Genomic DNA, 26,628 nt, shown 5'->3' with positions numbered 1-26,628 from the left:
TGTACTGAAGCAGTTCCCGTAGAAGAGATCGCTTACCCCATCCGAGCGCTAAAACGAATGTGCATAACTCACATGCATATTTGCACAATGTTATAATGACCTACCCACATTTATCTTCAAGATGCTCCTTCTTCCCTTTTATGGTTTTTAAAAGTTTATGAGGCTGTTATGTCCAACTAGAGTACATTTTTGGTGCTGTAATGGGCAGGCTATGAATGATTTAAATAAATAACGTAGTGAAGCTGGACACAGCAATACTGTAATCTTATGCATGTCTGCTCATGGAGACAAATGGGATTTATGCCCAGGCCCAGGTAAATAGGTATAGAATTGCAAACAAACAGTAGGGATTAATAGAGTTGTGGGTTGTGAGTGAAGGGCTTCTCCCTGAGTGATCTTAGACTGATCAGTCTCCACTTCTCAGCTTAGCTCATGGGTCTTTGGATGATAAAATGAAAAAAATATATATGTGGAGCCCACTCTGCACTTGTTGGAGGAAGGGTGGGATGCAAATGTAAATAAATAATTGTTGCAGACATTAATAGTGCAAAGGAAAAGGAAATGAACAAGATTTTGTGCAATGAACCACAGAAACAAAATAAGACCACTTTGTGCTGCCAATGAGGGATTCAACAGAAATCACAAGGTATACATACTTGCATGCATAAATATGATGGTTGCATGATGTATCTTGTAAATTTCTTTACAACATTTGCTCTTACATTGAAGCGCCAAGATGCTGGCTGCAAAATCTGATTCAGGGGCTTTTTTCTCCTGCAAAAGAACTCTAGGGCAGCCTTTGTGAAATGTCTATCTAGATGAGAGGCAATTCTGGAAAGAGAACATGGCTGGATTAATTGGAATCAGCCTTTCAAGAGATCCAGACAATTAAGCAAACATGAATTGTGGGGCGATAGTCTGAGCATAAATATAAGCCAGACTGCTTACAGCTAAATTGAGCCCTGCTAAGCATTCTCTTTTAAGTTTTAAATGTCATTAGTATGATGTTTAGATATATTCCTTACTCAAATCTACCCAGAGAATGAATAAATCATGCTTCTCCAGTAGCAGAGACTGAGACTGTGCTTCAGAGTTGCTTGTTGTCTCTGTTTAATGAATGCTTTTGTTTCAATGCAAGTTTTAACTTGTGATATTTCCCCACTGATATATGGGGAGGCGGGGTGTTGACCTTCATGTTTAGAGTGTGGAAAATTCACAGGTAATGCTAATGCAGGGTGGAGAGGGCCTCCTGAGGGTACATTCAGCTTAGAAGAATGTAATCAGGTTTAAAGACATAAATAAGTTAATTACAGCCAATGATAGCTTTCGCCTGTGCAGTTTTAAAAAACAGCAGCCGTGCTATTGGGTGAATAAAATTTACAGCAGGAGAGTCGCAACTTGTTTCTTTTCAGGTACAAGGCTGGCTGGTGTGCTGCCAAGATGTCTCGCACAAAAAGTCTTGGCATAAGGGCTGTCAGCCGTTGAGAAAACTCTTCCTGGCTTTCAAACAATACAAGTCAGTGGGAGGAATTTTGCAGAGCCATTTCCAAAAACAGCAATAAGATTAGTGCTTGGTTCTTCATACAGATGAAGTGTCGAGCTATTCCTTCTTAGAAACAAACAGGAGAGCAAGTAGGCTTCTTGCATCTTACTGAAGTCCTTCTCTCACAAGCCCTGCTCAGCCAATAAGTTAACTGGGTGATCCTGGGTCAGTTACCGCCTATCACCTTACCTGCCTCACCAGGACATTTGCAGGGAAACCAAAATACTTGTTTACAAAGCTATTGTACTACCAACCTTACAGTATGCTTGTGAAATATAGACTACTTACAAATGCCATCTCCAACTCCTCAAAAGATTCCATCAACGGTGTCTCCAAAAAAATTTACACATCACTTGGGAAGACAGGTGAACTAATGCCAGTGTACTAGAAGAAGCAAATATCACCAGTGTCGAAGCAATGATTCTTCAAAATCAACTTCATTGGACTGGTTGTGTTGTTCGGATGCCCGATTATCATTTTCCAAAGCAACTACTCTATTCTGAACTTAAAAATGGAAAGCATAATGCTGGTGGTCAACAAAAGAGGTTTAAAACTCTCTGAAGGCAAATCTTTAAAAATGTAGTATAAACACTGACAACTGGGAAACACTGGCCTGCGAACGCTCCAATTGGAGAATAGCATTTACCAAGGGTGCCATGGGCTTTGAAGGCACTCGAACTCAGGACGCAAGGGAGAACCCTCACCATGATCAACTCCCACCCAGAAACCTGGACATCCACAGTCACTTACCGACTTGCTGTTAAAACTGTTTATGGAATGTTTATGGAATGACAATCTTACTCGGCTACGAGTGATCGCCAAAGTAGAAGACCTGCCTCACAAGGTTCTTGCAAGGATAAAAGGAGGAAGAGCACAGTAGCTGTAGCTCAGTGTTGGAATATGCGCTTTGTATACAGAAGTCCCATGTTTCCCAACATCTCTAGATAGTTCTGGAAAATGCCCCTACGGTATCTGAAACCCAGGAGACTTCATGCCAGTCATTGAGAACAATACTGAGCTTGATGAAGCAGAAGTCTATCTGTTTCAATGCATGGTTCCTATGTTATTTCATAGACAAAAACATAGAGATCTATTTTCCATTCCAAATTTTGATTCCACCTAACTCCAACACACAAACCCCAACATTCCTTCCTAACGAATAGATTGCAAATACCGATAGTGACCGCAGCAGGTGAATTCATCATGGGAGCAATTTCATCAAGGACAGATATTTTTGAACAGCTACCTTATTAAGCACATTGTAATTTCCCCATAATTTCCCCTGATTTCGCCACGGCAGATGCAATCCATAGAAACCTAAGTGCAATCCATTACGGAGAGCATGTGCACATTCTGTTGAAATCAGTAGCAATTGAATTCTTTTCCTGAAAAGAACCATAGATATACAGTGGTACCTCAGGTTCCAAACGCTTCAGGTTACAAACTCCGCTAACCCAGAAATAGTACCTCAGGTTAAGAACTTTGCTTCAGGATGAGAACAGAAATTGTGCTCTGGCAGCGTGGCGGCAGCAGGAGGCCCCATTAGCTAAAGTGGTGCTTCAGGTTGAGAACAATTTCAGGTTAAGAACGGACCTCTGGAACAAATTAAGTTCTTAACCAGAAATACCATTGTAAAGTGTTTTAGGGATAAATGCAGGATATGATACACAGTGGAAAATGGTTATTAGCGGACTCCACGGAGGGGAGGAAGGAAGTCCAAGAATTTGGAGAATTCTACACTTTTTGATTCTATTTTATGTAAAATTAAACTGTAAAACAAATAAAAATTTATTATAAAAAAGAAATCTTTCTCTGAAGTAGGTTTACTCAGACGCAAACCCTACTGAGTTCAGCGGAACTTACTTCCAAGTAAGTATACTGCAGCCTTGTGAATGACTGTATTTGACTGATTTTAACAAAACTAATCTGAACTTTGCTTCTAGTGATCTAAATGAATTTAATTTCACATAACTATGCTTATTTTGCACCATATGCAGGCCAATAAAATGTTCAAGCAGTTTATTTGAGTATCATGACAGACAAACATCCTATAACACACATTGTCTAATAATAATGCAGAGAATGGCTTTAAAATTAATTCAGTTGCTGTGCATTATTTAAAATGAATTTTTGCTGCACAAAAGCAACTCTCTCATTTGCCACTAGAGGCCACTGTAGCAGCAGGGAAAAGGTGCAGCTCAAAGATGCAGATTCAGAAGCAGTTGGAATTAGGATGTACTTAAAATACTTCCAAGTTGTGTATGGGGGTAGAAGTTCTGCATCTCAAACAGAACAGTTGAATATGATGCATTGTGCTGTTACAGAATGATGCCATAGAGATCTGATTTTGGACATATCGAAAAAAATAGAATTGCAAGGAACCCCGGGGGGTCATCTAGTCGAATGCCCTGCAATGCAGGAATCTCAACCTCTGCTTAAAAATCTCCAATGAAGGAGAGTCCGTTCCCCACTGTTGAACAGCTCTGTTAGAAAGTTCTTCCTGATACGTAGTCAGAATCTCCTTTCCAGACCCTTGATCATCTTGGTTGCTCCCCTCTGCACACGTTCCACCTTGTCAACATCCTTCTTAAATTGTGGGGCCCAGAACTCGATACAGTATTCCAGGTGCAGTCTGACCAAGGCAGAATAGAGTGGTACTACTACTCCCCTTGATTAGGACACTATACTTTTGTTGATGCAGCCTAGAGGCAAAGGCAAAGGACCCCTGGGCAGTTAAGTTCAGTCAAAGCGCGGCTATGGGTGGGGTTGCGACACTCTTCTCACTTTCAGGCCAAGGGAGACAAGAAACCAGTTGGCATGTCTTTATTTCCTTCCTTCCCTTTTATATTTATTTGTGCATATTTTTTTGCTGTGAGCAGATTTTTCTTCCAAAACTGGTTACTTCCAAACCAACCTGATGCTTGTTTACTCAGATATATATGTCCCACGGAATTACACAGTAATTATTCTCAAGCAATTGGCTGTTAATGGGAAGGTTGGTTGTTCAAGCCCACACAGGGATGGCTGTGGGCAGGATTCCTGTATTGCAGGGGTTTGGATTAGATGATCCTCAGGGTCCCTTCCTACAATTCTATGATTCTATAATGAGTTTACCAGATCAGGCTTTACACAGCAAAGAGTTATCAGGAAGTGGCATTTCCCTGTTTCCTTGTTGTTGTTTTTTACACTGCTTGATAGCCTAAGGCAGCCTCAGCCCTGTACAGTATACCTGAAGGAGCGTCTCCACCCCTGTCCTTCAGCCTGGACGCGAGAAGTGAAGTTACAGGGAACCAGCAGAGGTCCTTCTCGGCTGTGGCACCTGCACTCCCATCAGATATCAAGTGCGGTAACTACAAAATCTTCTGAAGACACCTGAAGGCAGCCCTGAATAGGGAAGCTTTTTAATGTTTTTATGTATGTTGGCTGGGGGAACCCAGTCAGATGGGGAGCGTACAAATAATAAATTATTATTATTTTGAGCATGGCGCTGATGATGATGATGATAATAATAATAATAATTTTATTATTTATACCACGCCTATCTGGCTGGCTTTCCCCAGCCAGCCACTCTAGGCTGCTTACAGCACATTAAAAAATTGCAAAACATTAGACATTAAAAAATTTCCTGATACAGGGTTGCCTTCAGATGTCTTCTAAAAGTCAGACAGTTGTTTATCTCCTTGGCATCTGATGGGAAGGGGTTCCACAGGGCAGCTAGTGTTGGAAATGTAAAGAGAAAGAAGGTTATTTTTATCATATGTGGTGGTCTTGTAGTAAGGTTAAAGCTTACTGGGAAATGATATATAATGAATTGAAAAGGATGTTTAAAATAATGTTTGTTTTTTTAAAAAAACCCAGCTTTTCTTTTGGGAATTATAGGGATAGAACTAGCTAAACTGTATAGAAACTTATTCATGTATGCTACTAGAATGTATGCGACAAGAATGTTACTCACCCCAAAATGGAAAGGAGCAGAAGTCCCAGCAAAGGAAGAATGGAGACAAAAACTTATGGAATATGCAGAAATAGTGAAACTTACTGGAAGAATAAGAAATCAGGAAGACCAAAATTTTAATAAGGAATTGTTAGCAGGATCTGAATAACACTTGTAGTTTAATGGTGAATTTTGTATATAATTGAGATGTACAGTACTGGAAAAGGTTTGGATTGTTATAAGAGATGCAGGAGGAAATGATTAATAATAGGACCCACAAAGGGGAGGACGGAAGTCCTGGAGATTCTTTGGAATCTTGTCTTTATGTTGTATGTTTGTGACTGTAAAATTTCAATTAAAAAAACACCAAATAAATAAATAAATGCGGGTGTTTTTTTTTTTAAAAAAGGAAGACTAAGATATCAAGATAAAAAACTTTTTATAAATGAATGGAAACTTTTTATTGAATATTGACAGATAAATTGTAAACAGATAAGAACATTGGCAGGATTATTGTAGTAACCTGCAGTTATATATACTGTATATTTAAAGAAGATGACTAAATGAGCAAATCAAGTTAATCTGGATATGCAGAAGATATTGAAAATAAATTTAAGGAGAAGCAGAAAGAGGGGGAAGGAAGTCAAGCTTTGATTGCAAAATTAGTGAAACGTATAAACCTGAAAAGCATAAATAAAACAGAGGGGGTGAGTTGCAGGTTCAATTCCCACACCCATGGGACAGCTGCATATTCTTGCACCGCAGTGGGGTTGGACTCCTGATCAGGGCTGGATTTAGGTCTGATGAGGCCCTAAGCTACTGGAGGTAATGGGGGCCCTTTATATGCCCAGTCCAGCTGTCCTTTGTCAACAAGAAATTGTCCCTGTGTTTTGTGTTGAATGTTAAATAGTGGGAAAGATATATGATATATGGTAATTTATGGACCTAATAGGTATCTAAAGCCATTTGTACATAACAAATAAGAGCCTACACAACACAAAACACTGTTGCTGTATGTAGGTTTTATTTCATTTCTTTTTTTATCTTATATTCTGGAAATGTACATCCAGGGTTTTTTTTCCTTTAATTTTTTTTGGCGCCCCCAAGAGTGTGGGGCCCTAACCTATAGCTTGTTTAGCTTATACTTAAATCCGGCACTGCTCAAGATCCTCAAGGTGCCTTCTGACCATCCTCTGTGGGCATCGGCATGAATGTTTATCATCTATATGCCGCCCATGTGCCTTCCCGGCAAACTCCTGCCCTGCGGACGACAGGGGCCGCTGCCGACCAGGCGAGGCAGAAGGGGCCCGACCGAGCCGCCCCGGGACCGCCTCTCCCTCCCTCTCGCCGGCAGCTCCTCCATCCCAGATTCCCCGCCTCTCCCTCGGCGCAGGTTGCCTCTGCTCCGTTGCGCGCAAAGGCAGGAAACTCCTCCTCGGGCACCGACGGCAGCCTGCCCGTCCGATCGCCTGCCTCCTCGGGGGCGGCTTTTGCAGCGTCCCATCTCCCTAGAGATCTCCGGTGGGGAGGAATTAGCAGCAACAGGAGAGGCGGAAATCCAGAGCCCGGGCGGCGAACTTTTCCCGAGTGCACGTGCCGGAGCCAAACTTACCCCGGGCGGATCCGTCTCCTGGGATCTGCGCCGCGGGAGAAGGGAGGCTGCGATGGCTCCGTGAAAAGGGGCGAGGAGAAGAGGAGATCGCGCAAAGCCAGGAAACTCCTCCTCAGGCACCGACGCCTGTCTGCCTCCTCGGGGGCGGCTTTTGCAGCAGCCGATCTCCATAGAGATCTCCGGTGGAGGAATCAGCAGCCAGCACAGGAGAGGAGGCGGAGAAGCGGAGATCCAGAGCCCGGCGGCGAACTTTTCCCGAGCGCACGTGCCGGAGCCAAACTTCCCCGGACTGACGCGAGAGGCTTTTTCCTTTCGCCGGGGATTGGAAGTCTGCGGTGGCTCCGTGAAAAGGGGCGAGAGGTAGAGGAGATCGACGGACTGGGACCGGCTGCCTGGGATCCGTCAGGGCACCGGCGGGGGAATCCTCTCCCCTGAGGGAGCGATGCTTTGGGGCAGCTGCTGAAAGGAGCCGCCGCCCACACCGAGGCGAGAGGCGCAGGTTCATCTCCGGTGGCGGGATACGAGGAGCCATTTTGAACTTTTATATAAAAAGGAAAGTTTGCCCTCCTGAGGGGGCACATAAGCGGGCGCTCATGGACGACGACGCCGGATGAGCAGCAGCGCGGCCGGGTGGATGGATTTTGTCGCCCCGCGGCCGCCCTGGAGATGCCGCGCCGCTCGTCCGTGGCCGCCTGGCTGCCGTGGCTCGCGCTGCTGGGCCCCGTGGCGACCGCCGCTTGGGAGCTGCACGTCGACGAAGCCGCCGCCGCCGGGGCCCCGCTGCTGCTGGACGTGTCCGTGGGGCCCGGGTGGCTCTACGCGCTGGACGAAGCTCGCACGCCGCGCGCGCTGAGGGAAGCCGTGGAGGTGACGCCCGGCGGGCTGCTGCGGAGGACCGCGGTGCCCGCGCGGTGCGGCGACGCCGGGGCGCCCAATCCGCTGCCTCTGCGCCTGCGCTTGGTTTCCCGCGCAGGCGGCGTTTCCCTCACGCTGCGACTGGCGGCCTACCTGCACGGGCCCGGCTGCCTCAGTCGCCGACGGGCCGGAGCCCCGGCGCACCTGTCCGTCCCCGACGCGGGCCCCGCGCTGAGGCGGAGGCTGCGCGGCCTGCCTAGCTGCCTCGCCGCCCCGGAGCCTCAGGAGGGGACGGAGGACGAGGAAGAGGAGACGCCGCTCCTGGAGGCGCTGCGGGCCTTGACGAGTTTCCCGCGCTGCCGGTGCCTCGACGGGCCTCCCCTCAGGAGCCCTGAGGGAGAAGGGGGGAAAAGCTTGAGGCTTCTTTGTCACGTGACCAGGGGCCCCGGGGAGGTCCTGGTCGAGTTTGGTGGGCGCCATTTTGAGGGAAGGGAGTGGGCAGCAGGTGGGCCCGGAGGCAGGTTGGGTAGGAAGAGGCGGGCAGCCTCTCAGGAATGGCGGGTGGGGAGGGAGGGCAGCCGGGGTTCTTGGCCACAACGGACGCTGAGGAGTGCCAATCACCCTCCGCAGTTCAAGCTGCCCAACTACCAAGTGTCAATTGCAGAGAACCAGCCAGCGGGCACGACCGTCATCACCTTGGAAGCCCATGACCCGGGCGAGGCGGGCCGGCTGACGTACTCCATGGAGGCGTTCTTTGACAAGCGCTCCAACGACTACTTCGCCATCGACGCCGACACGGGCGTGGTGGTCACCACCCGCAGCCTGGACCGCGAGACAAAGGACACCCACGTGCTTCAAGTGATCGCAGCAGACCACAGTGTGCCGCGGCACCGCTCAGCCGTCACCTTCCTGACGGTGACAGTGAGTGACACCAACGACCATGGCCCGGTGTTTGAGCAGCCGGAGTACCGGGAAAACATTCGGGAGAACCTGGAGGTGGGTTACGAGGTGCTGACGATTCGTGCGACGGACGAGGATGCCCCAGACAATGCTAATCTGCTCTATCGTATCCTGGAACCGGGTGCTGGGGAGGGAGTCTTTGAGATTGACCCTCACTCTGGTGTCGTGAGGACCTGTGCCCCTGTGGACAGAGAGGAGGTCTCTGAATATCATCTTTTGGTCGAAGCCAACGACCAAGGTAAAGAGCCCGGTCCTCGAAGCGCCACAGTCACGGTACATATCACAGTCGAGGATGAGAACGACAACTCGCCACAGTTTAGCGAGAAACGCTACTTGGTGCAAATCCCAGAGGACGCCCCGGTAAATAGCCAAGTGCTGCAAGTGCAAGCTACAGACCGAGACCGCGGCAACAACGCCCAGGTGCACTACAGCATCGTGAGCGGGAACCTCAAAGGACAGTTTTACATCCATTCTTTTTCCGGTTCCATTGACTTGATCAACCCCCTGGACTATGAGACTATCCGAGAATACACACTGAGGATCAAGGCCCAGGATGCAGGGCGGCCTCCACAGATAAATTCTAGTGGGATGGTGTCCATTCAAGTTTTGGATGTCAATGATAATGCCCCCATTTTTGTAAGCACCCCTTTTCAAGCCACTGTGCTAGAGAACGTCCCTTTGGGTTACTCAGTGTTACACATTCAGGCAGTAGATGCTGACTCTGGAGATAATGCCCGCTTGGAATACAAACTCATTGAGCTGCCTCACCCTTCTGCACTGGTGTCTCCAGGTGGGGACATGGGCTTCCCATTCCAGATCAACAATAGCACCGGGTGGATTACAGTGTCAGCTGAGCTTGACCGGGAGACTGTCGAGAACTACCACTTTGGGGTGGAGGCCAGGGACAATGGTATCCCTGTCATGACTTCCTCAGCCAGTGTGTCCATCACCGTCCTCGATGTCAACGATAACAGCCCTACTTTCACTGAAAAAGTTTACCAGCTCAGGCTTAATGAGGACGCGACAGTAGGCAGCAGTGTCTTGACGCTGACGGCGGTGGACAAGGATGTCAACAGTGTGGTGACCTACCAGATCACTAGTGGCAACACTAGGAACCGCTTTTCTATCACTAGTCAGAGTGCAGGTGGGCTGATCACTCTGGCCTTGCCACTGGATTACAAGCAAGAGAGGCAGTATGTGCTGACTGTCACTGCTTCTGACGGAACTCTATTTGACACTGTCCAAGTCTTCATCAATGTCACAGATGCCAACACGCACCGACCAGTTTTCCAGAGTTCCCACTACACCGTGAGTGTCAGTGAAGACAAGCCCATTGGCACACCCATTGTAACTATTAGTGCCACTGATGAGGATACTGGGGAGAATGCTAGGATCACTTACATCCTGGAGGATAACATCCCTCAATTTCGCATCGACCCTGACACGGGCACAATCACAACTTTGATGGAGCTAGACTATGAGGACCAAGCCTCTTACACACTGGCCATCACAGCCCAGGACAACGGGATCCCTCAGAAATCTGACACCACCTATGTGGAGATCCTCATTTTGGATTCCAATGACAATACGCCCCGTTTCCTTCGTGACCGCTACCAGGGTGCAGTCTTTGAAGATGTGCCCCTCTCCACCAGTGTCTTGCAGGTGTCCGCCACTGACCGTGACTCTGGCCCTAATGGCCGCATCCTTTATACCTTCCAGGGTGGTGATGATGGCGATGGTGATTTTTACATTGAGGCCACATCAGGGGTGATACGGACGCTGCGCAAGCTGGACCGCGAAAATGTGGCTATCTACAGCCTGAGGGCTTTTGCTGTGGATAGGGGCAGTCCACCCCTCAAAGCCTCTGTGGATATTCAGGTTACTGTGCTGGATATCAACGATAATCCACCTGTATTTCAGCAAGATGAATTTGACATTTTTGTGGAGGAGAATAGCCCCGTGGGTTCCATTGTAGCCCGGATCAGTGCTGTAGACCCCGATGAGGGAACCAATGCACAAATCATGTATCAGATCGTGGAAGGGAACATCCCTGAGGTCTTCCAGCTTGACCTTCTTAATGGTGATCTCACAGCCCTGATGGATCTAGATTATGAGAGCCAGACAGAGTATGTCATTGTGGTGCAAGCTACCTCAGCCCCACTTGTGAGTCGAGCCACTGTACACATACGCCTTCAAGATCAGAATGACAACCCTCCTGTGCTGCAAGACTTCCAGATCCTTTTCAACAATTATGTCACCAATAAGTCCAATAGCTTCCCTTCTGGGGTGATTGGCAAGATCCCTGCTCATGATCCTGATATATCAGACCAACTTGATTACACCTTTGTCCAGGGCAATGAGTTAAATCTGCTGCTTTTGGACTCTGCTACTGGAGAACTTAAGCTTAGCCGTGACTTGGACAACAACAGACCCTTGGAAGCCATAATGAAAGTGTCGGTTTCAGGTAAGGAAGCACGTTGTTTGTTTTTAATTTTGGTGACTACAGATAGTAGCTACAAATGGTGGCAGAAAGTTGTTTAGTGGCCAAATATGTTGGCATAGGCAAGTGTGGACTTTGTGCCTGTTTGTGCCTCTTTGATATCCTGAGACTTCTTTTGAGGGGGGAGGGTAAATTTTTGGAGAGCAGCCATGGAAACTTTAAAAGCTGTGTGCTTTGCCCTGACATTACTTTGTAGTGGAATTTAACCAATCTTATTTTGATCCACAGAAACATTTCTGTTTAGGAAGAAAACTTAAATGTGTCTGCATTCTTGCTGCTGGGTAGGATTAAGCTATTTGAATGTTGAGCATAATACTGGTAATTTAAACCTAGCCACAGTTTTCATTGATATATGTTCAAGGCTGTAGTCAAAAGAACAGTTAAATTAGTAGTAAGAGGAAGCTTCACTGACTTCTCTAGCAAGAGATGTGTCCCTATGTGTGTGTGTATAGCATGAAGATTAATGTGTCTTAATGTTGCTGAAAAATGTCTCTTACATTGTAAAATCACAGTGGGGTATTACACAAAGATATGAAAAATGTATGAATTTCTTTTGCATTCTTAGCATTTTATTAGCCAAATTTGTAAATATTAATGGTCATACTTATTATTAGTTGTCCTAATAGGAAAGCAAAACAGAAGACTCTCCAGAATCAATTCCTTTTGTACATTTGTTGCCATTCTTTCCAAAAACATCTTAGTAAGAGGATAATACTTCAAGGCCAAATTCCATAGCATCCTGTTTGATGATTAACACAGCAGATTCTGCTTAGCCAAAGTGAATCTAAATGCATTTGCTATATTAGTGAGGATTAGACTGATGCTGCTGTGGGAACAATGCACCACTAGATCTGAAGCAGAGAAAAGAAGAAGATTGTTCACATTCAGAATTAAATGGGGCTCTAGAAATATTCTGAGGCAATATTGGATCTTGAAGGACAATTTTTTAGAAGAGTAGTCTTGATCGCCTGTTGCAGGAAAATAAAGTGCAATGGCACTTAAAATGTTAACCATACTTGTGCCAAGTTTAAGCACATTTTGATCTCTCTTTTTCCATGTGCAGCTAACACGCTTCTGTTGAAATAAATGGGATTTAAAAGTGATTAATCTATGCTGGATTGTGTCTTAATATATGTATTTTTGCATATGCTTTCATGGACAAGACCTGCTCCACCAGTTGTATTTGCTTCTGAGGCTTGTTACCAGCAGATTGGTTTGAAGTTATAGGCTTGAATTGCAATGGTTACACGAAAATTGGCTTTGAAAGTAGTTTTAGTAAAGTCTGCACTCTGATCGAAGGTTAGGAGTTGGTAAGAAATGGTAGAAGCATTCTCAGAAATGACAGATGTGATTACCAGGTGCAGGGGGACAAATGTCAGGAGATGATTATCTCCTTCATGCCGTGTTTATGGGTTTCCAGGGGACATCTGGTGGGTTAGTGGGGGGGGGATTGTCTTTGGTGTGATTCAGCAAAGGCAGTTTGTGTGCTGTTTAAATACCATAACCGAGTATAATATGCCTGTGTGTGTGTTCTATATGCTAGCAAGCATTTATTGTGTTAAAATGCTATGCTTTTAAATGATTCAGTGATTTTGATGATATGCTTACAAGTTGTACATATTTTTTTTGAAGGCACATTCCCTACGTGGGTATTTTGAATAACCCTTTAAAAAGCTCCTGGACAAAACTTGGCCCTTAAACTCTGCTTTCATTTTAAACTGTGGACTTAACTCTTTATAATCGAAGCCCATACTGTGCATCAATAATGCAGCACCTAGCCTTTTGCAGTCCCTCTCCACACTGTCTTTATTGCAGGTCTCCTGGGCAGCTGCAACTCTTGTTGACCTTTTGAGACCCATTGTGAACAGGATCTTGTTAGTAATGCTTTTCACTCCAGATAGTCTTTTCACTTTTGAGAGAAATGGATTCAGCGTGTGCAAATAACGTTTTGGGAGGTGTTTCTCTCTGGCTGCTTTGTTACTCAAATTAGTCTGATTCTATCAACACCTAATTAGAATGTAGCGCTTGTGGAGTGAATGGCCATACTGAGATCAGTGGCACAAGCCACACCCAAATTCAGTGTGCTCCTCGTATTTGTTGGACTAGTGAAAGTGGTGCTAACAACCATGCTATATTCCACTTGACAACTGACTTAGGTTTCATGACCAACTTTAGAAGTGTCTAATTGTGGTTAGCACATAATTGTTACTTCCCCGCTGGTTAAAGATTTCCAGAGATAATACACTCAATTCTCTGGGCTTGCAGTGGCTTGTATTTGGGTGACATGCACAGAGCCATTAACAAGCTGAATCAACTGATAGAGAAAAGTAGGTTCTTATCTAATGTCAGAAGATGAAGTGTAGGTCATAAAACAAACCTCAAAGGACTCTGCTTGGGGTAAAAAGACAGGAAAGAGCTATTTTTAATTAGTGTTCACACTATAATAATTCTGAAGATTTCAGTGGGTGGACAGGAAGCCTATCATCTTGATTCCCATTGCTATTCAAAGAAAGCTAAACATTCTAAGGTTCCAACATTATCACTTAACTATTGTACACAAATCTGTTGATCTCAACGTACAGTATTTGGTTTTCTGTGCTTGTATCCATAGGTTTGCCCCATTGACCTAAACATCTTCATGCAGACCCAAAATAAGGGCTATGTCAGGTTAATTACATGGAAAACATTCCCATATGGAGGGGGGACATGCAGTCTTTGATTAGGTGTGATACCTTTTTTCTATATATACAAAGGATTTTTGTCCAAATCAGGTATCACAGTGCACATATGTACAGTGGTGCCTCGCTTAACGAATGCCCTGCTTAACGAAATTTCCGCGTAACGAAAGGATTTTTCAAGCGGAACTTGCCTCGCTAGACGAATGCGTTTTACGAAAAATTCGTCTAGCGAATCGCGGTTTCCCATAGGAATGCATTGGAATTCAATTAATGCGTTCCTATGGGCAAAAAAAAATTCAAAAAAAATTCAATGCATTCCTATGGGATTCGCTAGACGAATTTTTTCGCTATAAGAAAAGACCCGTGGAACGAATTAATTTCGTCTAGCAAGGCACCACTGTAAAGTGGAACACACAAAGGTGTACTTACCTCATCAGCTGTCCTATTGTTTTGTTGTGGTGAAAGCAACTGGAACTTTAATGCTACTGAGTGAGAAATGCAAGAAAGTTAGCATAAGCAATTTTTTGGGGGGGGGTATCCAGACTATGTTGCACTGAGCTCCCATGGAAATAAATACTTAGGCATGGCTAACTTAAGTCCAATTGATTTCAATGGGAACTATTTGCAACTAACTTTGGATCCCACCCAATGCCTGAATCTGATTTACGGGTACAGATTCATTATGAAAATGCTCTGGCCCTCATCCAGAGAACAGTGAGTCTCAATTCAATCCCCCAAAAGTAGAAATAGCAAATGTTCAGATTTATTGCTGAGTTCCTCTTTTTCTCCCAGTTCTTTCAATTTACAGTACTTGAACTTCTTGTTCCTACTATTCCACCCACTTTTTCTTGTATTCTTCCACTTCCCTGAAAGGGTCCTTTTGCTGTTGTGTCTTTTCCTTCCAGCCAGTAAGCAAGATTGACACATAATATTTTACCTTGCCTATGAGACATCTGTGCCTGTAGTGTATTTTCACTATTCTCCATACCAATTACCTGTCTCCATACCACTCCTGTCTTTCACTGCCTCCTGACCAAACTGCGGGAGGCAGTGAAAGACACGAGTGCCTGGCGTGCTCTGGTCCATGGGGTCACGAAGAGTCGGACATGACTAAACAATAACAACGATGCCAACTACAGCAGAAGGAGGCAGAATTTGTGTGGTGGTTACACACCCAGAATCAAACTATGAAATTCTCAGTTAAATGATCTCAGGCAGCCTGGTGGAAAGTCTCATCTTCCTGAAACCCTGGAGGGCTACTATCAGCACAGAAACAGGGTTTGGCAGTAGGGGGTTTGACAGACCATTGATACGTCTTGTTAAGCACCAGCTCCTGTTCATCTGAAACAAACTCTGGCTTTATGTAAGTGACCTTGCTCCTGTTTCAGTTATTAAATTTTTGGGCTGCAGTTCCATGGAGGTGCTGAAGGCTTGTTTTGATAGAATTATGCAGAGCAACCAGTTCTTCTATGATTGACATATCAGCCTAATATTGCAAGGACTTGTTTTTATAGTTCACTGTTACCTTGTTGCTTGGGAAAGAAAGGGTTGGCTTCGGGTGTCAACAAAGGAGGGATTAAAACATAAATGGTTCTAGTAGCCTCCTCCCTGCCGCTAGGGAAATAAATTCCATAAGTGTGGGGCATCGTTGCCATGATATCACTGCAGGTCATACAATTATTGGATTATCCTACTCTTCTGAATGCATGATGTATTTTACACTTTTGCCTAGACAGTGATTTCCCCCATGCAAGAGACACTGATCCATCATCTGCTGTGTAATAAATATAACATGAAAAAACCCCACTGAATTTAATTCTATGACATGATAGACTTCTATGAGTGTTCAAATTTTTGTTCAAGGAAAAACTGAGAAAGAGACTTAAAATATAGCAGTAATTTGAAGCAAAGGTGAATGTTATGGCTTTAGTGTAGGCTGCTGGTTTGAATCCAACAGAGCAATAGTGCAAGTGGAAGCCACCTCTGTTGATGCAAGAGATGGGCCCTTTGATTTCTCCCCATTGGTTGAAATCTATTGAACTACATTGAACATCATTACACAGGGTCCCTGCCACTCAAGAATGGCTTTCTGGAGTTGCAGGTGGTTGCAGCGACAAAGAGCTGGGGATGCCTTTTTCTATGAGAAGAATTTCATTCTCAGTTCTTAGAATGCAAGCCAAAATTCTCCTTATCATGGTGTTGCAAGGACTCTACATATGTACCATATCATTTTTGCTCAAATCCTTCCTTTTTTACCCATGATGCACTGCAGTGTTAATGGTAACTATTCGTGTCCTTAAAGCAAGCTTTGAAACCAAGGTTGGAACATGGCTTGCAAAGCCTGCTTCAAGCTAAAAGTGATTACTGTCAGTGTGAGAGTGGACAAGGGATGTGACTCATAGAATTGCAGAATTGTAGTGTTCTGAGGGACCACGAGGGTCATCCAGTCCAACCCCTGCAATGCAGGGATCTTTTTGCCCAACGTGGGGCGAACCCATGACCCTCAGATTAAGACTCTCATTCTCTACCAACTGAGCTATATATACTGTGGTAATACTGCACAAGGTTGTGCAACATTATCGGTCTCCCATAGCCACGGTTCCATTAAACCAGGGATGACCAAACTTGGCCCTCCCAATGTTTGGGGATTACAATGCCCATCATCCCTGACCCCTGGTCCTGTTAGCTAGGGATGATGGGCATTGTAGTCCCAAAACAGTTGGAGTTTGGCCAACACTGCATTAAACTGTATAATGAGTTTAATTTGGTGAAAGCAAAATTAGTAAGTCTGAGAGCAATTTTTAAAAGATGTTATTAGATCTGCCTCCTTTTTACTATGGCAGTTTGAGTACAACTGCAAATTGAATGCATGAAAAGGAAAGGAATTTGAACCTGGAGTATAGAATAATAGAATTGTAGAGTTGGAAGTGACCCCAGGGGTCATCCAATCTAACCCCCTACACAATGCAGGAATCTCAGCTAAATCATGGCCATCCAACCACTGCTTTAAAAACCTCCAAAGAAACAGCATCCACAACCTCACATGGGAGTCTGTTTCACTGTTGAACTGATAGGTCTACAGTTGTTGATAAGTAGAAATATAAAATAAAAGCATCCTGCACACTGGCCAGTAGAACTAACAGTATTCAGCTGCTGTGCTGATTTCACTGCTCTTATCATTCCTGGGCCCCGTTAAAATTGCTCTGTACGTCTTTTATCTAAGTTATCAATTAATACTTATTTAATCGAGTGACAGCCCTAACAGAAATCCGCTGTGTTAAGGCTAGAATGTTGTGTTTTATTTTTTCAGCTTTCAGAGGTGCTTCAGAAAGAAGGAACTTTCAGGACTAAAAAAACTGCAGTTTATTTCACCTAAGAAGCAGTGAAGTGAAAACTTTGCTTGGTAGCACTGGAAAAACGGAGTGTGGTTTGCTCCAAGAGGAGCTAACAGTCCACTTGCAGATTCTAGGAAAATGAAGGGTGTTGACTCTCCCAACATTTAAAGTTGTAGTGCTATGGTGATGTACTTTGTCACTTATGAGAGACAAGCACTAAACAGCAATCACATGAAAAGTGAAAGACCCGATAGATCTCTTGCTGCCGACATACGTAATCATGAACATATAATCCTTATCATGTACAAAGCAAGTGATGTAGAGCCAAACTCTTTTCAGCACTCTTTGGGGAAGCATGATTTGTCTCAAAACCATTTGAGTGGCAATAGAGCCCAAAACATTTCAGCAGTAGAAACGGAGGAACCCATCAACAACACCCAAGATCTACCATGTAGGTGTTATGATGATAGAAAATTTTGCCACCATAAATAAAAGGTTTAACGGCTACTATCTATATATGCATTGGTAGATGGGAACAAAACCAAGTAAAAAAGAGACCTGGAGAAATAAGAGTTAAAGGGCAGAAACTTTTTGCTTGAACTAAGAGCCTATAATTTAGTGGTAGAGCACAGGTTTTGCACATACAGAGCTAAGGGTTAACCCTTGGCATATCTTAAAAGTTATAGAACAGTGGTTCTTAAAGGGTGTGGTGTGAAGGAGTATGGCAGGAGATGATGGCAAGTGTGGTGGGAATATTCAAGGACAATCAAAGAAGCATTTAACTGTTTCAGTATAGTGTAGTATAGTATAGTATAATTTTTTTATCAGCAGAATATGGATATTTTGGGAATGATTTTTATTCTTATGTAGCTGCAGCTGCATTGTTTTATACTTTCTGGATGTCCCGTAATAATATAATAAAGTATTTTTGTTCTATGTTATAAATCAAGCACTGCTAGAAGTTGTTTCTTTTTGCTTTCCAATGTATTTTTTATCAATAACAAAATCAGAGTTTACCTCTAAAAAATTTATTCTGTCAGCGTGGACCAGGAAAAAAACCTTTGAAAACCACTGTTATATTTTGCTAGTGTAGTTTATTTTGATCGGATTTGTTTATTATACAAATGGTTATACTTGAATTTGCTTGTATTCTTTCTTATAGCATTCTACTGTGTTGCTGCACCAGGACACCTGCCTTTTATCCTAATTTAATCTAATAGTTTTTAAACTATGTCTGCACAATGTTTTATTGCAAGCTGACATAAATTACTGTGAGATTGTGTTGCATCAAAAAAAATACATCTTGCAATATCCTCATTACTCAGCAAGAATTGCTGTCAATTACTGTACCTGGGCTTTCCTCACAGTAGGAACTCAGCACCATGTTCCAGGATGGTCATCCAGAAGCTTGTCTGTCTCTTGTCAGAATTAGTTTTCTGCCTAATTTAATTTGCTACGGGAGGCTTTATATCAGTAAAATAGCCTCTTTTTTAAGGCTCACAGCTTTATTAAGTCACTGTTGGCTTTGTTGCATAGTTGGGCATTTTATGTCTAGTGAAGTGCTGAGAAAACAAGAAATGAGGGACTTTTTAAATTTAAATACTGCTAATCCTCATTACTGGTTGGCCTGTTGGTAATTTGCCGGCTTGCCACAGCTTGTTTCTTGGCATAGACAGCTTTGCCAGCAGTTCCCCAAGTGATGCCTGCCTGATATATTTCGTAAGGATGCTACAAGTTTTTGTCGATAGTGACTAGGTGGAACCATCCTGGGGGGAAATGACTAATGTGTAGGCACACAAGGAGTTTGAAATAGGGGCTTAAATATATGGCACATCCTCATTCAAAAGGTGAACGTAAGCTTATCCTAAGCTTTTGGAAACTGTCTGGTATAAGTGGAGCATATAACAGAAATTGCTCTCTCTCTTAAGCTATTGACAAGTTGAATTTGAATAGCATGAAATGACCTTACCATCTGGCAGATAATTTGTTTGCTAACTTAAATCCTCTCTTACACCTGACTAGAAGGCCCTTGGTGTTTGTTCAGTTGTTTTCAACTTCCTTTTATGAATTGCAGCTGATTCTTAAGAGACAGTTGTATATATAATATATATAATAACACATGCCTATTTTAAACAAGGCAGCTTGCTTTATTTTATTAATAAATTCAAAGTGTTGGTGCTGACCTTTAAAGCCCTAAATGGCCTCGGTCCAGTATACCTGAAGGAGCATCTCCACCCCCATTGTTCTGCCCAGACACTGAGGTCCAGCACCGAGGGCCTTCTGGCGGTACCCTCGTTGCAGGGAACCAGGCAGAGGGCCTTCTCGGTAGTGGCGCCCGCCCTGTGGAATGCTCTCCCATCAGATGTCAAAGAGAAAACAGCTACCAGATTTTTAGAAGACATCTGAAGGCAGCCCTGTTTAGGGAGGCTTTTAATGTTTAATAAATTATTGTATTTTATTTTTCTGTTGGGAGTCGCCCAGAGTGGCCGGGGAAACCCAGCCAGACGGATGGGGTATTAATAATAATAATAATAATGTTGTATGCCACGCCAATCTCCGAGCTATGCAAGATTTCAGGCACTCACCAATGGTTTGTGCATCCTTTTGGAAATGAGACGCAGCAGAGACTGTGGTGTCATTGTGATAAATGGTTTATTTGCACATATATACAACCTGAGCCTATGATGGCATCAACACCCCAAAAGGGTGATTTTTCTCCCATAGCCGCAGCCTTTGAGCCAAATAGAAACCAACCATTGCTCTCAATCATTGCTCTGACTCTGTCTCCGGCTTACTGCTTTACTTCTAGCTTACATCACTGCAACTTTCTGCTCTCTACCTTTGTCTTTCTAGCTAACAAACAGTTGAGGGAGGGAGGCCCACTCAATTTGCTCTCTGGCACAGAGCCACTCGTTTTGTTACCTTGGGACCCATTTTGGGGGGTCATTATAGCCTGGCTATTCCGCCCATTGACTCAGTACTGGATCCAGGAATTAGAAGCCGGGCTCAGACATACAGCCTAAAATAAGTAATGTTTTTGTACTTATTTCAGTCAGCTCACCTTTTCATAGACATGTTTAAGGTAATGTAAACTATGGTATCATTGGTACTCTAAAAATATGTGAACATTTATGATTGTGCTTCCAATTACTTAATAGTTAAAACAGATAGTTATAAGGGAGCTTGATGTCATATGGTGTATAAGGGCCAGTTCCAATATAACACATATATGGGATAGCTTTTGGAGTGCTTCCCATATTGCTCTCTGAATAGATGAACTATACTAGTCAGAATATGTTATTTAGGTATCAATGAACTTGTTTTCTTTATCCAACTTCATCACCTGGGATTTTATTTTTCAAGTCACATAGTTCCTGTTTCGTAATTTATCAGGGTTGAGTTTTTATACTGCTTTACACTATCCTGATGTTTTATGAGATGGGGGTACATGAATACTTTTATTAAGTAAGTAAGTAAATAAATAAATAAATAAGAACCAATATATGAGATGATCAGACTGTCAGATAAATAGTTTGCTAGAATCTGAATGTAGTTCTATAAGGTGTGTGTGGCATGCAATCTACCACTGCATTACGACTCTCTAGTCTGCTGGATTTCACATAATTTTTATGTGGTTTTTCTGTTTTTCTAAATTAATCCGATTTCACAAATTCACATTTTTTCCAGTTTGTCAGGCTTTATATCTTGGAGACCTGATGTGTATGTTTCTCAAATTTAAGTGCAATTTACACATGTGCCACTAACATAGGCTTGGGAGTTTCTTTCAAAAATCTAGTAGTGCTTTTGGAAACTACTGCTGCAGTGTATACATGTGCGATTTAGAACCTGTGCATGTTATTTTTGCTTGGGGTATTTGTTTCGTTGGAATTTTATTTGACATAGTGCAGTCATACAAGGTCAAGTACAATTTCACTAGACATATGTCTCGCATATGGTAGTTAGGGCCTTCTAGAACAAGGCTGATTAACAATTCAGGGAGTTATCTCTGAGAGTTTGTGCATAGCTGGTAGACCAGCTATGGAACCCTTGTGCCAAGGTAAGATAAAACTATCCAAATGCTTTGTTATCAGTAATGGTTTAGCTGTAGTGCCTTTGTTTGCTGTGGTATGGTTGCAGATAGTGTCAAATACCACTGAAGAGGTGTGAATTATTCCCTTGTTCTTCCTGCTTCTGTCTGTGTCGGGGCCCCATGGCCCCACCACTGACTGTCAAAATATGAAATTCAAGGCCTACAGGGGGAAATAAAGTGACAGCTCTCTAGTTATGCCTGATGTCTAATTATTACATGATGTCTAATTATTGCATGTATATCCAGAATGAACATTTCTGTAAACATCTGTAAACAAGCTTCCTCACAAGATGGTGTGACTTATGTAGGCATTCTAAGATTATGTTTTGCTAGGATTCTTGTGCATAATAACGTGTGGAATGTTGCTTCCCTTGGCATTTTAGAAAGCTTGTCCAAACTGGAACAGCTAACCAATAGGAAACATAATAATATTCCCTGAATTATAGAAATATAGTGGAATATAGCTGAAACTAATCTCAGTCAAGTTAATATATGATGGCAATTAACAGAAGCATAGATTTTTTTGGTAGATTTTTTTGTTTTTGTTTTTAAGATGTGCTGTATGTTTGGACCACATGCTGTTCCTTGCATTACAGTGTTAGTGCAGCATCTTTCTGGGGGAGAAGCACAGACACTAGAAAGAATCACGGCTTCCTGAGTGAGAAAACTAAATACATTGGTACCTCAGTTTACGAACTTAATCCGTTCCTGAAATTCATTCTTAAACCGAAACTGTTCTTAAACCGAGGCACGCTTTCCCTAATGAGGCCTCCCACCGCTGGTGCCCTTCCACCATTCGGATTCCATTCTTAGACCGATGTAAAGTTTGCAAACCAGGATACTACTTCCGGTTTTGCAGAGTTCGTAAACCAAATCGTTTGTAAACAGGACTGTTCTTAAACCGAGGTACCACTGTAAATAAATCTGATATGAAGTAGGATAAATGCCATAATCCTGTAAAGAACATGCGTGAGCACATTTATTTCAATGAGTTTAAGTGCCCCCAAACCCTATTTTGTATTGTGGCCCTGGTCTATAAAACATCAGAACATCAGACCCAGGCGCCAAATGTGGCCTTCTGGGTTTCCACAAGTGGCCCTTGGAATTATCCACTTTGGGGGCACTTAAACGCATTGAAGCAAGTTGGAGTTAGCTCTTTATTAGCAAAAGCAGGATCATCCCACCACCAATCCCCTGGGTCTGAGCCTTCTTCCCTTGGGCGTTCCCCAACTGGTTCCTCTCACCATTCCTCTGCATCTAACCAGTCCATGACACAGTCAGGATGGAGAACAGAGAGAAGTGTGTAGAAACTAGTCTGCCTCACAAATATAGGTTGCTTCACCCACTTTTGTCTCTGGCCCTGCCCACCACTGGCATGTCACCCTCAGCAGACTACCCAAAAGGGAAGGCAGCCCTCCATCCAAGAAAGGTTCCCACCACCCCTGCTCTATAATTACATCACTGGTGCATAGTTGTGTGTATTTGGTATCCCTGGCTGTGTTGTCCATCCCAACAGAGTTGTCCAACTGGCCAGCTTTACTGCCAACCCCTTTCCCTTTCCCTGGAGTTTCTTTTATATCAGTGCAAAGAAGCAGGGCATTTAAAATGGACGTGTGCTCAACATTAGTCTACAAAGTATGGACATTAGTCACAGAAACAGGGTAATATCCATGTCATGGGGTGTGATATTGGGCACTGAGCAGTTATAAAAACCCCTGTATGTCAGAGAGCAGGTCCACATTGGGAGAGAATACGGAATACATTTTCCTTGCCTATTCTTTCACAGTCAACCTGTGCTGCACTCTTGAGTATTGGAGATTATTATGCTCCTTGAGAGATAAAAACCTGATAGCTGCGTTTGAAACACCACTTTGTTAAAGCTGTAGAGTAATTTGATCATTTGGCAAAGCAAGACAGTTAATAATTTAAGAACACCAACAAAGCAATTTTCTTTGTGTTCTTTCTTGCATGCCTTACACTTTAAAAATTGTTTTTAATTAGTGCTTTATCATATTTTAACAGCTAATGAATTACAACTTTTGATCATATTGTTGATTATATTATTTTGATCTTCAAAAAAAATCCCCCTTGCCATTGGGAGGCGGCAATTATGTATGGTCTTTTCTGTTATTCTTCCTCAAACCCCTTTGAAGAAAGGTGAAAAGGAGTCTGAAGGACATTAGTAACTTTATAAATGGAGGAGCCATAGCTCAGAGACAGAGCAGATGCTCTCTATGTATGAATCCAAAGGTCACTCTTCAGTATATCCAGGTTAAAGAACTCCAGTAATACAGTTTGTGGGGGAATGTCTCCTAAAAGGGTTATTCTATCTATCTATCTATCTATCTATCTATCTATCTATCTATCTATCTATCATCTATCTATCTATCTATCTATCTATCTATCATAAACTTTATGCACCACTTGATTGTTTAAAAACCTCAAAGTGGCTTTTAAAAAGTGGATTGTTTTTATTAAATTTATATACTGCCCTTCATTTGAAGATCTCAGGGCGGTTAACAAGATAAAAATACAGGATAAAAGCACAAAATAAATAGTTAAAACAAAAGAAAACAATACCACCACCCCACAAACACATTTAGAAGGACATAGAATATTAATTAGCCTGACCTGGTTGAAGAGGACTGTTTTTGCCTGGCGCCTAAATATTTATAATGAAGGTGCCAGACAAACCTTCTTGGGGACAGCATTCCACAAATGGGGAGCCGCTGCTGAAGAGGTCCCGCTCTTGTGTTGCCACCCTCCAGACTTCTCATGGAGGAGGCACACAAAGAAGGGCATCAGATGATCACAGGGTCTGGGTCAGTTCATATGCGGAGAGGCAGTCCTTGAGGTATTGCGTTGCCATACTAAGAAATCTGTATAGGACTAATATATCTGTATAGGACTAATATATCTGCCTCTATGAGAGAGAATTAAAATGGAGAAAAAATTAGCATAAAAATGGTAACTCTCTCCTCCCATTCCCCTAAATTCATCTCTCCCCCCCCCCCATTTTTCTGCTGGCTCAATCCCTGCAGCAGAACTGGGGGTTTCTACACAAATACCAACAATTAATTAATTGACTCAAATTAATTAAATGTTGCACAGATTCTCCCCACCCCCCAGTTTCTTCTAATCTTAGAGCATGGAAATGCACACAAATTGACCATATCCTAAAGAATTCTCCATTTTTCTTGCTCACACTGAAATGCTGGGGAGAGCTAACATTCATCAAGCTTGTCTATAATGCTTGGGGGGGGGTGAGGAATACTCTTTCACCAAGATTCCTATCTGAGATGGAAATTCTAATGAACACTGAGCAAGAGGGATATACATTTACCTATACTATAGCTATGTGTGATCAGCATAGCCATTGACCTTGACTACCTGCATATGGTTAAATTGTTCCCAATCCTTGTCATCACTAGGATTTTATATCAAGATGGTTATCTGGGAGGGAAAAACATTCACATTATTATAAAAAGAAACCATAGACAAACCCCTTTCTTAATCTGTAGACTTCAGTAGGAATGGGCATAACCAAAAAGCAGTGGGATATGCAAAGCCTTTGCTTGCTATCCACTACAAACCCAGAGTCTCATTCCTGGTCAGTCACTGCCAGTTCATACCCCTTGAAATTAAGATAATTTTTTGCCCTGACATCCATCACTTTACACTTATCTACCTTAAATTGCATTCGTCATTTTATTACCCATGTGCTCTGTTTGGAGAAGTCCTTTTGGAGCTCTTTGTACTCCTTGTTTCTTATAACAACCCTGAACAACTTGTTGTTATGTAATCCATTCCTGATGCACAACAGGACCTCTCTGATTATTTATTGACTGCTAAGATTATTCAGGAGTTGTGGTGAGGCAATTTGTCAAGAGTTTTTTGGAAGTCTTAAGTACACCATGTCAGCAATATCACATCTATCTATATGCTTCTGGAAATTCTCCAAGAACTCCTAACCAGTGATGGCGAACCTATGACACGCGTGTCAGACGTGACACGCAGAATCCTCACTGCTGGCACGTGCTGTTGTTGTCCCCCCCCCCGTTTGTTCTCCCGCTCCTCCTACAGCTTGTCTCCGCTGTTAAAACCCAGATCCTTTTTTGTTGTTGCTGCTGGTAGCCAGAGATTGGTTTTTTAACCCTTTCTGTGCTGTTTTTTCTTGCGCTTTGGCAGACTATGTTGGTGCTGCCTGTTAGTTCCAGCGAAGTTATTATTCACCATTTATTTCTGTTCTCTTCCCACCCAAAAAAGTGCAGCAGTTTTGGGGCACCCCCCCCAGAAAAGCAAAGCAACTTTTGCACCCCCCAAAAAACTCCAAAACTTTGGTCAGCAGCTCCCCCCAAGAAGCTCAACAACTTTGTGATAAATAAGGGGGTTTTGGTTTGGTTTGGTTAAATAACTAGTTTTTGGTTTATTAAATACAGTTATATATTACAATTATACATTTTTGTTATTTAAACTATAAATATCGCGCAATTATGGTTTTTTTCTCAAAGTGACACACCACCCGAGTTATGCTCGGTTTTTTGGCGAATTTTGACACACCAAGCTCAAAAGGTTGCCCATCACTATACAGTAGGTTAGTCAGACAAGACTTACCTGAAGCTGGTTCTGCTTCAGCAAGGCTTGTTCCTCTATATGCTTTGTTATTTTATCTTTAACAATACTAGTTTTCCCAGGACTGACTTTAAGCTAATTGTCCTGTAATTTCCAGTTTCTCCCATGAATTCCTATTTTTTAAAAATGGTTTTACATTGGCCACTTTCCATTCCTTAGGCATGGGGGCTGATCTGAGGGACAAGTTACATATTTTTGTTAAAAGATCAGCAATTTCACCTTTGAGACATTTGAGATCTCTTGGGCTTGGTGATTTGTCAGTTTTGATTTTGTCTTATTAGGACTAGTCTGGCATCTCTCAGTTCCTCAGACTCCCTTTTTGCAACAGTAGTTCAGGCACTGGAATCTGCCCTACACTTCCATTCCAAAGTAAGATGCAAATAATTCATCCAACCTGTCCCTGTTAGACTAAAATGGCTCACCCTTTGTAAACAGCTAGGGATCTCAACCTCCCTTTTAGGATTAACTTTCTAAGGGTAGATTAAACAG

The 26,628-nt window shown here is 43.1% G+C and overlaps 1 protein-coding gene across 6 annotated transcripts in view; it reads left to right on the top strand.

Annotated features, from left to right (window-relative positions):
- Positions 1-5,604: 5,604 nt before the first annotated feature.
- Positions 5,605-26,628, top strand: part of CELSR1 (cadherin EGF LAG seven-pass G-type receptor 1) — a 158,810-nt gene continuing 137,786 nt past the window's right edge. For all 6 annotated transcript variants that reach the window (XM_088651809.1, XM_060279378.2, XM_060279377.2 and 3 more), the window contains exon 1: positions 5,605-11,368. In XM_088651809.1, the coding sequence (XP_088507935.1) occupies positions 7,756-11,368 (3,613 nt within the window). In that variant the 5' untranslated portion in view covers positions 5,605-7,755. The remainder of the gene's footprint in view (positions 11,369-26,628) is intronic.

The sequence above is a fragment of the Zootoca vivipara genome, chromosome 9, assembly GCF_965207765.1.
Source record: "Zootoca vivipara chromosome 9, rZooViv2.hap1.1, whole genome shotgun sequence".
Classification (NCBI taxonomy): Eukaryota; Metazoa; Chordata; class Lepidosauria; order Squamata; family Lacertidae; genus Zootoca; species Zootoca vivipara.
Note: the sequence above shows the minus strand (reverse complement) of the source record. Positions and strands in the feature narration are given on the sequence as shown.